This window comes from Pholis gunnellus, assembly GCF_910591455.1.
Source record: "Pholis gunnellus genome assembly, chromosome: 2".
Classification (NCBI taxonomy): Eukaryota; Metazoa; Chordata; class Actinopteri; order Perciformes; family Pholidae; genus Pholis; species Pholis gunnellus.
The window spans coordinates 16,932,729-16,946,762 of NC_136536.1; the positions used below are offsets into that span (position 1 = coordinate 16,932,729).

At 40.2% G+C, this 14,034-nt stretch overlaps 1 protein-coding gene across 1 annotated transcript in view; it reads left to right on the forward strand.

The window, feature by feature from the left end:
* prdm16 (PR domain containing 16) overlaps positions 1 to 11,166 on the forward strand; it is a gene marked incomplete at its 5' end in the record, with an annotated part of 170,884 nt that extends 159,718 nt beyond the window's left edge. The window contains 8 exons of the mRNA XM_079181086.1: positions 129 to 216; positions 2,141 to 2,310; positions 2,469 to 2,546; positions 3,223 to 3,392; positions 4,936 to 5,107; positions 8,198 to 8,455; positions 8,949 to 9,126; positions 10,941 to 11,166. Coding sequence (XP_079037212.1) covers positions 129 to 216; positions 2,141 to 2,310; positions 2,469 to 2,546; positions 3,223 to 3,392; positions 4,936 to 5,107; positions 8,198 to 8,455; positions 8,949 to 9,126; positions 10,941 to 11,075 — 1,249 coding nt within the window. The 3' untranslated portion in view covers positions 11,076 to 11,166. The remainder of the gene's footprint in view (positions 1 to 128; positions 217 to 2,140; positions 2,311 to 2,468; positions 2,547 to 3,222; positions 3,393 to 4,935; positions 5,108 to 8,197; positions 8,456 to 8,948; positions 9,127 to 10,940) is intronic.
* Positions 11,167 to 14,034: the final 2,868 nt, after the last annotated feature.

Here is a 14,034-nt window from a genome sequence, read left to right on the forward strand (position 1 = left end):
ATTGCTATTTCCACATGAGCAACCGTAACGCTTTTATGTTCACACATTGAAGGTGTTCAGTGTGTGGTATGAAGTTGTAGATGAACTCTGACCTTGGTACGTAACCCTCTGCCTCGTTGTTGGTCCAGCAGGGTGGAGAAGAGGAAGCTACTCGACCCCGTCGGAGCTCTGAAGGAAAAATTCCTCAGGCCCTCACCGCCACTCTTCCATCCACAGGTAGACTTACCGCACTCACACCCAGCCGCATTTCAAATCTACGAAGGCACTTGGTTCAATCTTAAATAGAAACAGCAAAAAGTACATAAACCTTTGAACAAGAACTACAGCAAGGGAGTACAAAACATGGGAATTGACCTCCAGGTATTGCATAGAGGCTGATTATTCCCAGATACAATTGACTATTATTTTCAAACCATGTATTATGTGAAAATACCTCACTCCTGCCTCCCACGCTGCTGCAACCTGAATTGATAGGGCCCTATGCACCATCATTCCACAGTGTTGATGTTATTTTCTCAAGGGTTCTCTATGATTTCTTCCTTTGTTTACTGAATGGCGCCTGTGTACCTCGTCACTTCTACCTTTTTCAGAAGACACAGTCTGTTATCGCAGCCCCTTTGATAATCAGTCACATTGTTCGACTGTCCCCAGACCCTCCCTACCTCTACAAGTCTTGATTACAAGGAATGATAGTATTAATAAAATAGAGAATAATAACCGTTTGAATTGTAACAAACTGCCTCTCTTGGCCACGCTAATCTTAGTTGTGGCATTGTTTCATTCACTGGGAGCCCACAGGCCAGCTAATAACTCAACCCCCTCCAATTTTTTTCTCTGTGGCTGGCTGGCTGGCTAGATAATAGCTCCGTGTCCATCAAGGACATCCTGTGTTTGTCTCCAGGAGAATGGGGGGCTCTCGTTGGGGAAACTGTTTAATCTGACCTGGAAATCTGTGTCCTCTATCAACTGTGACTTTGCAAAACACTCATTTGGTGCATAGGCAGACAGATACATTTAGATAAAATGAACATGCATTTTCCTATATGGCATCATACATAATATGTGTGTCGTTTGGACTTTACAAAATGATATCAGAAAAGCTAACATGGATTTATTTTTTCTGTAATTTGTAAACGAAAAAGTATTTAATGGCAACTGTTCTCAGTTACATTCAGCCTGTACTTAACATTGTATTTTCCATCATATGGCATCATCTCATAATTGATCAATATCCCTGGGAGAAAAAGTTTTCACAAGCATTTGTGTCTCAGCTGTGATCCTCCCAGTTAAACAAAAACAATGCCACCTCTAATTCAGTCTCATGTCTGAATCACCCTGCTCCCCCTCCACACGTTCTCAGACTGCGAATAAACACATCGAGACGCAGTGTCTGTCCCCGTCTCTCCCGTCTCGTATTCACTAAAAAAAAGGAAGGATGTAAGCTGTTTTTGGCAAATAAACTCCTACATAACTGGCCCCTTTTGTTCACATGCTTGTAAGGGAGGGGAAGCGGCTATCAGTTGGGGGTATCTCAAACTATATTGTACAGCTCCAATCGGGACTCTTAAATGCCTCATTTAGCCAGTCTGCCAGCCTGCAGCAGTAGCTTCGGCAGAAGAACATAAGAGGTAGAGAACAAAGCACTGAAGCTGGAGGTTACGGTGTATGAAAGGGTGGGGAGGGGGGGGGGGGGCAGTGGAGGAATAGTGCTTGAGCATTTTTGAATGTGTTATAGGTCATTGAGGTGACTCGCTTTTAGCACAATTAATTATTAAGGCTAAACTCTGATATACTGCTTCCTCTAAGCTTCCGCCTTCTTCCTCTTTCCCTCACTCCCTGTTTTCTGACATTGTGTCTTTGTTTTCAGGGCTTCCTTTGCTCTCTCTCTCTCTCTCTCTCTCTCTCTCTCTCTCTCTCTCTTCTCTCTCTCTCTCTCTATATATATATATATATATATATAAAATGCCAGGATTGCTAAGTTGAGCTTTTCACTACAAGGTTTCTAATTACATTTATAATACACAAATCCTAATTTGATTGAATGAATGTGATCCACTTTCGAAAAAAAATATATATCTTAATTCTTATCAAAATATTTGCTCTTACCTGTTCCCTTTTTTGTTTTCTACCATCTCCTCAGATGTCAGCCATGGAGAACATGACAGAGAAGCTTGAGAGCTTTGGCGCTCTAAAACTGGATGTGCCGCCCATTTCACTGCAACACGCTCATCCACTGTTCAACTTCCGCTCACCACCACCTTCCCTCTCAGACGCCATCCTCCGCAAGGGCAAGGAGCGTTACTCCTGCAGGTAAGTGGCCTGTGGTGCAGCGTGTTATTTCCAGTGTGGAGGACATGTCTACATACATGACACTGCACTCTGTTACATAAAATGTTTGCAGTGTTGGTAAAATACACTGATTACTTAACCACCCTTTTCCCTGCCTTCCTTTGCATTCTTCCCTCCAGGTACTGTGGGAAAATCTTTCCTCGCTCGGCAAACCTCACCAGACACTTGCGGACACATACAGGGGAACAACCCTACAGGTATTCTATTCTAGTTCAGTCTAGTCATCACAGATGTTTTTATTCATTTATTTCCCTTTGTCTGCTTGTCTCACTGCTATTCTCCACACTTGACATCCCTTTGCTTGGCACTGCTTTTGTTCAGTCTTTTTGCTTGGCTTAATCAATTTCTGGACTAACTTTACTTAGACAGTAATGATCCCAATGAGTTCCAGGCACTGTGGTGTAAATATTTTTATTTTTGCAAAGAGAGAGCTCTGGGATCAAATTGGAAATTGCTATTACCAGATGCCCTGAGTTAAGGAACCAGATCGGTGCATCTTTGGCGGATAAAAGCCAAACAAAATCAAAAAGAAAACTGGATTTAGAGAATACCATTGGTAACATAGCCACTTTGTAGTTTGGATGATTATAGTTTTTTTCATTGACTCCACAAATCTATATAATATAATAATCCCAATCAGCAACTCATTTCCATTGCCTTCCTATTATTCTTTTCATTCCAATTCCTGAAAGATTTTCTGAGTTGTGCTCCACCACTAAATGTCTAAAGCCTATTTGTTGCTTCTTTAAACATCCATGTCCTTTTAAAAAAGCCTTAAGAAGTGCTCACCTCAGCAGGTGGGTTATAAAATCACCATGAACACTGCCTCCATCTCTGATTGAAGTCCCTGCTCACTATATTCTCCTTTGGCAGGTGTAAATACTGTGACCGCTCATTCAGCATCTCATCCAATCTTCAACGCCACGTTCGCAACATCCATAACAAGGAAAAGCCCTTCAAGTGTCACCTGTGCAACCGCTGCTTCGGTCAACAAACCAACCTCGACCGTCATCTCAAGAAGCACGAGCACGAGAACATCCCTGGTCAGTTTGCAACATCTTTGACTCAATGTTCTCTGAGAAAAGTGAGGCTGTGAGAACTGAAATGTAGTTATTAACAGGGAGTTGGTATTTGTGTTAGGTTAATGGGATGAATAATGAATGGCTCACATTACCCATTTGGAACATTTTAAATCTGCACATCAAAAAATTCTAAGCTCGGTGCTGATTTGATGTAGGAAAATCACTTAATTAAAGAATTCACACTTGAGTTTTCCTACTGCGTTGCCAAAAACAGCCTTTTTATGCCCAGTGTGGAAGAAACTTTTTAATTGAATGATTGTGTATTTGAACACTTACATTCAAGTGATCCATGCTTCACAATTGTGCTAAATTTGAAATGACACCCTAATGAAACACAGCAATACACTTGGTTTCTACCTTATGCAACTTATTATAAACCAGTGGAGCTGTAAACGGTTGTGACATCACCAACGCACAAACTAACTTGCTCAAATACCAAGGGATGCAATTGTTTGACTTGGATATGTTAATAAGAGGCAATTCATTGTTGAGCGCCCATATGTTTTGTTTACGATGTATCCTTGATTGTTAATTCTGAGTCAAATTGAAGTAAGCGAATAGCATCTGCTAAAAGTATGCAACGTAAATTGCAAAGATACAGACTAAGAAAACATACATAACTTAAACACAAACACTGCTATTCTCATATTTTGAAAATTACACCATCCTTTACCCTAAAATACCACTGTGATTCATCCAAAAGCAATGTTATGAAATCTGTAAGAAAAAGAACAAAAATAAGATAAATGAAGGGGTAATATTTTTCTAAACCTTTAAATGCCCCCTAAATATATAGTCTAAAGTAAGGTTGGAGTTTGACTACACATGCACAAGTCAAACATGTCTTTTAGGAAAAATAAAGGAGTAACCAGAACAGTTTGGTTCAGTTCTTCCGGGACAGTGTCACATCCTCTTCTTATATTTTTAGTGTTCCAGGATGAAAACATAGACAAGATTATGGGCTGCCCCCTTTTGTTTGAGGGTTAACATGCCAACCATTAACTGCAACGTCCCAGTTTAAATCTGGCTGGGGACCTTTGTTGCATCTCTCGCTCCCTTTTTTCATGTCATCTCTCCACTATTTCTTTTTAATAAAGACTAAATTAACCAAAAAGTGTCACCAAAAAAATAAAATGCATTTCCTGTGATGCCGTATGTAACAGTGGTATCCATCTTTATACTAAGGTTATGTAAAATCATGCAAGAATTTGTAAGAACACAAATGATATAAAACCTTTTTGTTAAAAGATATTTAACCCAGTTTCATGACAAGAAAATAGCACAATATGTTATATTAAAATGTGAATAATGTGTATAATAGTAATAACAACCACAATATTTATAATTATCCTTAAACTTATCTATTATGTATGTCTGATGATCATCAAACTAATCATGCTTGTGTGCATGTGTGTGTGTGTGTGTGTGTGTGTGTGTGACTGCTGTGCATGTCCATGTGTGGTTATGCGTGTGGATGTGTATGACTGCACGCTTTCCCCAACAGTGAGCCAACAGTCCGGGATGCTTTCCAACCTAGGAACCACCATCTCCTCCCCAAACTCCGAGCCAGACAATCATGCACTTTTAGATGAGAAGGAGGACTCGTACTTCTCAGAAATCCGCAACTTCATTTCCAACAGTGAGATGAACCAGGCCTCCAGCTCCACGGATAAGAGGTAACAAGAAAGCTTGCTCACACAGACCTTCAGTGATTACATTTGATCCAGGAGGCTAACCTTCTAGTCCCCGTGCCCATTCTACCTAAAACCTTATTGTTCTCCAAACTCTAAAGCAAAAAGGTGAAATGTCCTCATTCTGACATTTTTGATATGCCTCCCCTTATCAGGGTATGCAATCCTGACAGGTATGAAAAAGCAGCAACAAACACACATGTTGTTAAACTAAAAGCAACAGTTGTGCTCATACTTTTTTAGCCCTTTCTTTCTCCCTGTACACAATAACATACATGCTATTACTTGGTGCACAGTGCCCTCCAGTGGCTTGAATCTGTATGGCAGTAGTCACCAACAACAGATTTCACACTGCATACTAACAGTAGTTGCAGCTGCATTAAGATTCAACCAAAATAACCACCAAAATAAAAAAAGAAAGCTCTTACTGCAGCTGCTTTGACACCAGCCACCATTTGATTTAACTTTTGCAGGTGTGAGCTGCTTCTAATGGTCTTTTGTGCACTGCATTGTGGAACATAGGGGTATTTCAACAGAGCACAAACATTGATTTAGTGTGAACGACCTGCATAGAATTGTTTGTCATAAGGAATTTAGTCACAGCTCATTTCATATAGCCATCAAAACCATCAAGGTTTTTTTCCCCCAGTTTTAAACATTTTTGCCATGTCTCAAGCTTAGACTAGAGCTGTCTTTGTGCAGAATTGCAATTCATACCTGCTGTATGCAGCTGTCGTTGGTAAATTACTCTGCTTACCATTCATGCTGGCGGGATTGACCATCACGTGTGTGTGGTTTTTCTGCACTCTAAAAGCATAACTTGTGAAATTATGAAAATGGTTGGTCTATTGAAAATGCTTTCAGTGTTAGTAGCTCAGTTGGTGGGAAGCTTCAGGCAAGAAGAGGGTATTTGGGGGGGAAAAGGGAGTATGAAATGTTTTTCTGTTCCAGTGTTAGTTTACCTCTTTCCTTGACTCTTTACACTCTTCATCTCGCTCTCATTCTCTATGTGAATTCCTTTCTGGTAGTCTCACTTTTCGTCTGTCTCTTTCTCCATCATTCCCCCCTCCTACTTGTCAACATGCATTATGGCCTGCAGACCCAGTGGCAATTTAGCCCCTCTGCCATCTGGGATCAATACTAAGTCTCATCCACAACAAGCTGGCCTGACATTTTAATGTCTGTAATTATGTATTATTCTTTCTGTCCACCCACCAGACAGCCTGCTGTTTATTCTCCCTCTGAGTGACTTAAGTCAAACGCCGAACGCACGTTCATGGATGACTATCTGTAATCACTTTTAACCGCCCTTGCAACCTATTTTCTCCCCTTTTTCGGCATCATAGCCAGTCAAAATAAAAAGTCCCTGGTAGCTCTTATTTTCACATGAAAACTTTGACCAGTTTCCAAGCTGGGGATGTTGGAGATGCTGAGGCAGCACTGCTGCTCTAAGGGTGGGAAGTTTAAAAGACACAAGCTAGGGAGTTTAGATGACAGACTATTATTTTATATCCCCATTACTGTAGTCTTGAAGGACTAAGAGGTATCTGTCTCCTCGGGACCGTAATCCAGGTTATAATTAGGGCTGGAATGAGGACCCAGGCCGTGGCTTCAGTTCTATGGTTTGGATAAAACTACAGTTGGAGCTGGTTCCTTGTCTGGGACTGGGCTGCAATGGCTGGCAGTTTGGACTCTAAGGGGAACTCAGGTTTAGGAATTTGTCTAGGAGATCCACTGATGATGGAGCTCTTCCCCCATCCACCCGCTATATCCATACCCCCAGCCGGCTAACACAAACACCCAACTGACGTGTTTAGACTAAATGACAAAACCCAGGGCCCCCCTGTCAGAGCTACGCTTCTTTCTCTGTACATAGGCATGGACTTTTCCCCCACCAACCAGCTCTGCAATTTGATTATAGTGATATTTAATCTAGATTGAAAGAGGAGAACGTCCGTCCCCCCCACAAAGTCCCCTTACCCGCATTTACCCACCCACTGTGTGTGACCCAATCCTGTCCCTGTGCACCCCTTCCCAGAGGTAACCCTGTCTGATTTGATAAATGTCCACTGTGTGGCAAAAATGGAAGGGGTAGATTTGCCGTCCCAGAGGAAATGATATCATGAGCCATGACATCGTGGTCTGGGGGTGATGGAGGGGGGGGGTGAGTTGGGGTGCTGGCTGGAAAATGTACAGATGGCAGGTCGTAATGGTGGTGTGCTGATAGCCTGTTTGCAGATCAGCCATCGTCTTCCCTCAGTCACACAAAGTATGTTCCACCATTACAGGGTGTAGAGGAGCCGGTCTGCAGCGGGCCATCTCCTGTTCTGTTTCTAAGGAGCTGGTCAATTAATCATGTGTCGGCCGTTTGAAAAGCGCTCCGGGCAGACTGTCAGCACCCATGTTGTTTGTGTGGACACTGGACTTGGACTGTGCATGCTGTCAACCGATTATTTAGGTTTCACTCTCTGCTTGTGATGAGTCATGTATTTTAAATGGTCAGGAAATGGTAACAGCCACCCAGCTTTAGACTGGACAGAAAACTAAAACTAAGACTAAAACAAGTCCTTCTCACTTTTCAATCTGGTAAGAATTAAGAAGAGCACTCAGCGATCGAAATTTGCAAATATGGTTTTGATGATTTGTAACAAAAGAAAAACAAAATCAATGCAGTAACACCAGAGATATGCTCCATTTTAATTCCATTTATTATCTTTCTCTAAAAAACCCTGGCTACTACACTACCCATGATTCCGATTTTTAGCGTCTTTCTCCTTAAGCCCTCCCTAATTGGCTCGGTAAACTGCTCACATGCAGCTACAACAGCCAAAAACAACTTGAGACTGTTTGTTTTTTGCCTTGCACAATTTTTGAAACTTAGTCTTTTGTTTTTCTAACAAGGTCTGAGATTTTTTAGCACCACAAACCGTATAAACATTACTTCACATGATGTCCAAATGTCTATTTCTTATTCTGAAATGTCACTAATACGGGAGGAGAAAGGTAGTCTTTTTAGGAACGGTTGCCAACGTCACTAACACTTCCTCTCTACTTTGACCTTTGATCCCTCTGCAGATCAGACCAGGCTGAGGAGGAACGCCCACCGAGCCACAGTTTGTCCAACTCTAAGCTAGGGCTCCGGGGGCTAGAGGAGGAGGAAGAGGAAGTGGAGGGCGACGATGAGGAGGAGGAGGAAGGCAGCCTGACGGAGAAGTCTCACGATGAGGCGCCCGAGTCCCCGTCTCCCGTCACGACGGGAGTGTATGAGGAGGACGAGGAGGAGGAAGAGACGGAGACAGCTCCATTAGCTATGGGCTATGAACACACTCGCAGGTATTCATTTTGTCAATTACACAGAAAACCACATAAGTCAGTGTTAGTGGACACTCTATCTACACCTAATAACCACGGCAAATGTACCCCTTATCTATTAAACAACCTTTAAACAGAAACAGACAGTTATATATTTTTCAATTATAACTAATGCCACTTCTAAACAGTAGGAAGAAGTAAAACATGGATTGATAAAGATTCCTTTCACAAAAAACGACTTTCAGCTTCAGCTCCTACTCTTCTGTCCTTTTCCTTCTCTCGATGTGTTCCCTCTACCAGTCCTTTTATTGATCGTACCTCTCCTTTTCTCTTCTCCTCATGTTTTCTTTCACTTTAACTTCCTCCTTTTAATTTTCCTTCCCCCCCCCTCCATTGCATTCATTCTCCATCTATCCCTTCCTGATGTCTATCTTCCATTTACCCATCCTTCCGTCTATCAACCAACCCATCCATACTGCCCTATTTCTGCCATCCATCCATCCACGGTGTGCAGGTGTATAGAGGAAGGCTCTCTCTTGGACCTGGAGGGTCTGCCCAGCTTTCCCAAGAGTCTGGAGGGGTTACGTAAAGCAGCCAATGATGAGCAACCCTTTGATGTTAAAGACATATTTAACACTTCACTAGAGTCGGAGGCATTGAAAGAGACATTGTACAGGCAGGCTAAAACCCAGGTATGTGACGAAAGAGGGAAGGAAACACATGTTCTGATTAGACAGAACAACATGTGACTGTGGCTACAGATAAAAGGGAAGACGATTAGGCCTGGGTGATAATTCAATATAGTAATTTATTGGCTTTCAATGGAATCATACTGTGAGGAAATCGTATATTGAGATATCGCGATACACAATATTTAACTATTCATCTAAATTGATGATAACAACCACATACTAACTCAAATTACTCAGAAAATCTGAATCAATAAGAATTCTGCTTAGGGAATACCGCATATAAACAGTCAGTGTAAAGCTGGAAGTATTTATTTATTTTTTCTCTATCATTTGACTTGAAACTGTCAAGTTCACAAGTTCTTAATAAAACAAGAAAATACTTTTCATTTGTCTGTATTTGAGAATTTCACTCACGTAGGACTAGACACAATTAGTTTCTTCCATGTGGTTATTTCATATGGACTATTTATTTATTTAATCACCAGAAAACGTGCTGTATCATGGTATATGTCGTTATAGACTTAGGAAATGACCTATATTGTGATGGAAGATTCTGGCCGTATCGCACAGCTCTAGATGAGATAGATTCTTGCACATGTTCAAATGCTGAAGGAAAGAAAAGGTTGTTAATTCAGGCTGAAGCTGTACCTAAAATGTGCCTCTTGTCCTGCTCCCTCTCGTCTTTTCCTCTCACTTAACTGACTTACATATTGCCTGTACCCTGCTCTTTACTGTGATCTTCAGTCTTAAAACAGTCTAATGAAGAACATAATTACCGGGTATATTGTCAAGAAATTATGGTATGATATGTGGTGTCCTGAATTGTGAAGCAATTTGTAAAGTCTGTTTCAATATGAGCACTTTAATCAATCATTAATAATCTGTCTGATTTTGAATAATGATGACTTAGCTATCACCGTGATGATGGTTTTACGGCATCGTTTCTCAATGTCCCTCAGGAACATTTTGTGCAACCCCTGAACGGGACGTGAAATGCATGCATTATATTTGAATCGTCTGTGCTCCATTTGAATACTTTCTCTGTCAATAGTCTGCATTTAAGCTCGGCTACTTCTTCAAGCTGTGCTGTTACCTAAAGTTAGCAATTTCAGTGGACAACTTGGCAGTTTAATGCGGAAGTGAAATGGAAACGATATTTTGTATGTGTGCACTCTGTGCAGCAACCATATCATATGCTGGCTCATTAAATTGGCACTCAGTCATTAAAACTTTGAGAATATAGTGTAGTTTGTCACAAAAGAAAAAAAATATCATAGTATGGTATGTGTTAAAATAAGCAATTAAAAAAGTCATAGTGTAGTATGAGATAAGAATCCCATAGAAAAAGTCATAGTGTGGTATGTCATAAAAAAAGTGTCAGTATATTATCTCATAAAAAGAAATATAATGAAAAATAATTATTGTACAGAATGCCATAAAAATGCATAAAATGACATAGCACCGCATTTCACAAAAACTGTCAAATCATAATTTAGTTTGCCATAAAAAGCATAGTATAGTATTCTATTAAAAAAGCAATAAAATAGTATAACGTATGCCATAAAAAATATCCTAAAAATTACATCGTATATGTATGTCACAAAAAAAACATTTAAAATCTGCCATCAAAATGTTACAAAAAATCTGATAGTGTAGTATGTCATAAAAAAGTCACAAAAAAATAAAAATAAAAATATCAAAACATGTATAGTTTGCCATACAAATGACATTTGACAGAGAGAAATGTTCCTAAAAAGGAGTGTTTGAAAGTATTGAGTTTCCTCCTGTTAAAAGTAACCTGTCTTCTCCCGCAGGCTTATGCAATGATGCTGTCTCTCTCGGAGAACAACCCTTTGCACGCGCCCTCCCAGAACTCCCTGGATGCTTGGCTGAGCATGGGAGGTGGACCGTCTGAGACGAGCAGCTTTCACCCGCTCAACCACATCTAGACGAGAGAGCGGAAGCGGTAGAAAGAGTAGGAGAAACATTGGTTTCGCAAATGGATAGAACAAGAGACAGAGTGGACATGAGTAGTGAGAAACGTGGACACTAGAGAAGAATTCTGTGTCACATTCATTCAAGATAGAAAGAATATGTTTGTGTGGAGATGTGCTTGTGTGCGTGTGTGTGTGTGTGTGTGTGTATGTATGTGTGTGTGTGTGTAGATGTGAGTGACAGAGAGGAGGGAGAGATTGTCCCTTGGTGAGACATCTCACAAGACTCAAAAAGAAAGCACTGCTAAGCTCCTGTTGATGTGAAGGACATGATAAATGCTTCTCAACAGCATTGAAACTCTGCATTACTCTGATCCTCCCCAAGTCCACAAGGCTCACTCCAGCACCATAGAGACCCCACGTAAGGCTCTCAAAGACACTTCATGACTAGTATGTCTCTAAAGTCTGTGTACACCGCCTACTACAAGCACTGCAGCATCAGCCCTGCATTAGCACTGCATGTCCACAAGGTGTTGGTGTTTCACCAGGAACATATAGTGGGCGCGTGCACTATTGTCTCCAGGTTTCCCTCATCAATCACGGGCGAGTCATGTACTGATCTTATTTCAGCTATAACTGCAGAATCAACAATAGCACCACACTAAATGTTACTTGAGTGAATCCAAGTTCCAGTAGACTGTTGATTTTTTTTTGTAATGATTACATGGAGAATGATGTTCAATGTTCAAATGTGCACAGCAACTGGTGATTTTGATGAGCTATCTGGGACACTAGCCATTGTAATTGGTTACCCAATTTGATCACGCTGAAAATGAATTCAAATCATACTCAAAAAATGAGGAAAGTCTTTCTCTGCTTGTTTATTTCATCGACATTTGTTAATTTTATTTTCTTCCTCTCCTCTTAGATACCACAGTATTGTTTTTTGTAGGCACCACCGTGCTAAATTGTTAATATAATTATTTTAGAGAAGGACCAAAATTCTATGATATTGACATATGATGTACAAAATAACCTAGATGTCCATAGCAAGAGTGGTATGTGCCAAATAACCCATAGAAAATGTGTTGTTCTCTGACAATCATTTCATTTCCAAGGGGCTTGCATTTGCTGTCATAGTTTTTTTCTTTTCTTATTATTACGCTCTTATATATTTGATTTCAGAAATGTGTGTGTATGTATTTATTTTTGGTTGTTTTGTCATGACTGGAGGAGTGAAAATGAAGGCATGTCATTTTATCCCTCTTTTCTTGATACTGAAGGAATGAACGCCAGACAGTGAGGGAGATTCTGAATCTCTTTTGATGCGTTAGTGTGCCAAAATGGAAAGAACCCATGAAATTAATTGTTTTTATTTATAGTGAAATATAGCTGTAGTTAGCTTTAGATCCTATTTGGCAACGTATCGTCCTGCAGTGTTTAGTTTTTGTCTTGTTTCAGTTCAACCATTTTACCCAGCATGCTGAATCTTTCTTGTTCAAATTGGTTCAAGTATTATGGGTTGTCAAACTTGGACAACTTTCAGAAATGTCAGAAAGGGGCATTGCGTTGTCAAATTATTCAATCCGACTAGTTTCTACCACATCAAGCTCCCTTTCCCACTTGGTTTTTCGTTTGATATATTTAGTGTAAACAATTAATATTCTTTTTTAAATTAGTTGTCCTATATTACATGGTCCAAAAGTCTAAAACACTCAGTCTCGTCTGAATGAACATCTAGTCTTCACTGCACTGAAGCAACAGAAAAGCTGGTCATGCAAGAATGGAATCAAGGTCTCATGAAACCAAAAAAAGTTTAAACTTAACTACATATAGTGTTAAAATGAATATCATAATTATGCTGGATTGTCCTTCCAAAACATGCTGAACAATATCTTAATTTTAAATTCTGGACAGGGAAAACAGAAACACTTGATCGTGAGTTTAACTTCATATTCCCGGATATTCTTCTGAGATCATTATAAAAGCTCATTCCATGGGGTCTATTAGGTAGCAGTGCTTTGGAGGGCATGACTCATGGGTACTGTAGATAACTGTAGATAGCTGCTGAAACAGGGGGGGGGGGGGGGGGGGGGGGGGGGGGGGGGGGTGAGCATTGTTGATAATTGTTGCCTTGGTCCTCCCTGCGTACTGGGACTCACAGAACTAGGCCTGATGCTTCAAACTAGTACTTAAACCATATGGGTCCAAGCCATAAATAGATCAGGCTTAGGTCTCTAGAACGTAGAACACAGATGCATTTTCAGACTAGTTTCACTTTCGGTAGGTAAGCAGCTTGTGCTTGACATGGAGATATAAGAAAATTCTGGAACAGAAGCACTGTAATTTGTATTCACAACAGCAGGTGGTAGTGTGATGCTGATGAGGACTGCTGCATCATCTCATTTTTTCTAAAGACAGAAAGTCTTTTTTTATAATTCTACTGAATGAGATTTCATTCATGATAAACACATTGTTTTCTCAAGTCGTGGTTATAAAATGTAAAGGCTTGGGTTGCTAAGTTTTTAGTTTAGGTGACTATATGTAGTAATTCATGTCATGGACTACTGTAATAAGTACGCGCTGTGTAAAGCAAAAGAATTGAAGGCATTGAAGTATTCCATTTCGCCAACTTCAGAAAGTATTCTGGCAGATGGTCGCTGAAATATGTTTCAGCTTAATAGAACATGGTTGCTGTTTTCCCCCACTGTTACAGGAGAAAGTAAAAATATACATATTGTTTCTTTTTAACTGTATAGTATTTTAAAGAATGAAAAACAATGGTGCATTTGTCTGAAGAAAAAAAAATCATTGAAAAAATATGGGTTTAAATGGATGGTGCTTGTTTTGTTTGAATCTGAGTTGTATATCGCCTCTGTTATGTTTATGGAAAACAAAAAAAGATATTGTGCATGACGTGTTTAGCAGTCATAATGATGTCCATTTGTGAAATGTGTATCAAATCAAAAAATGA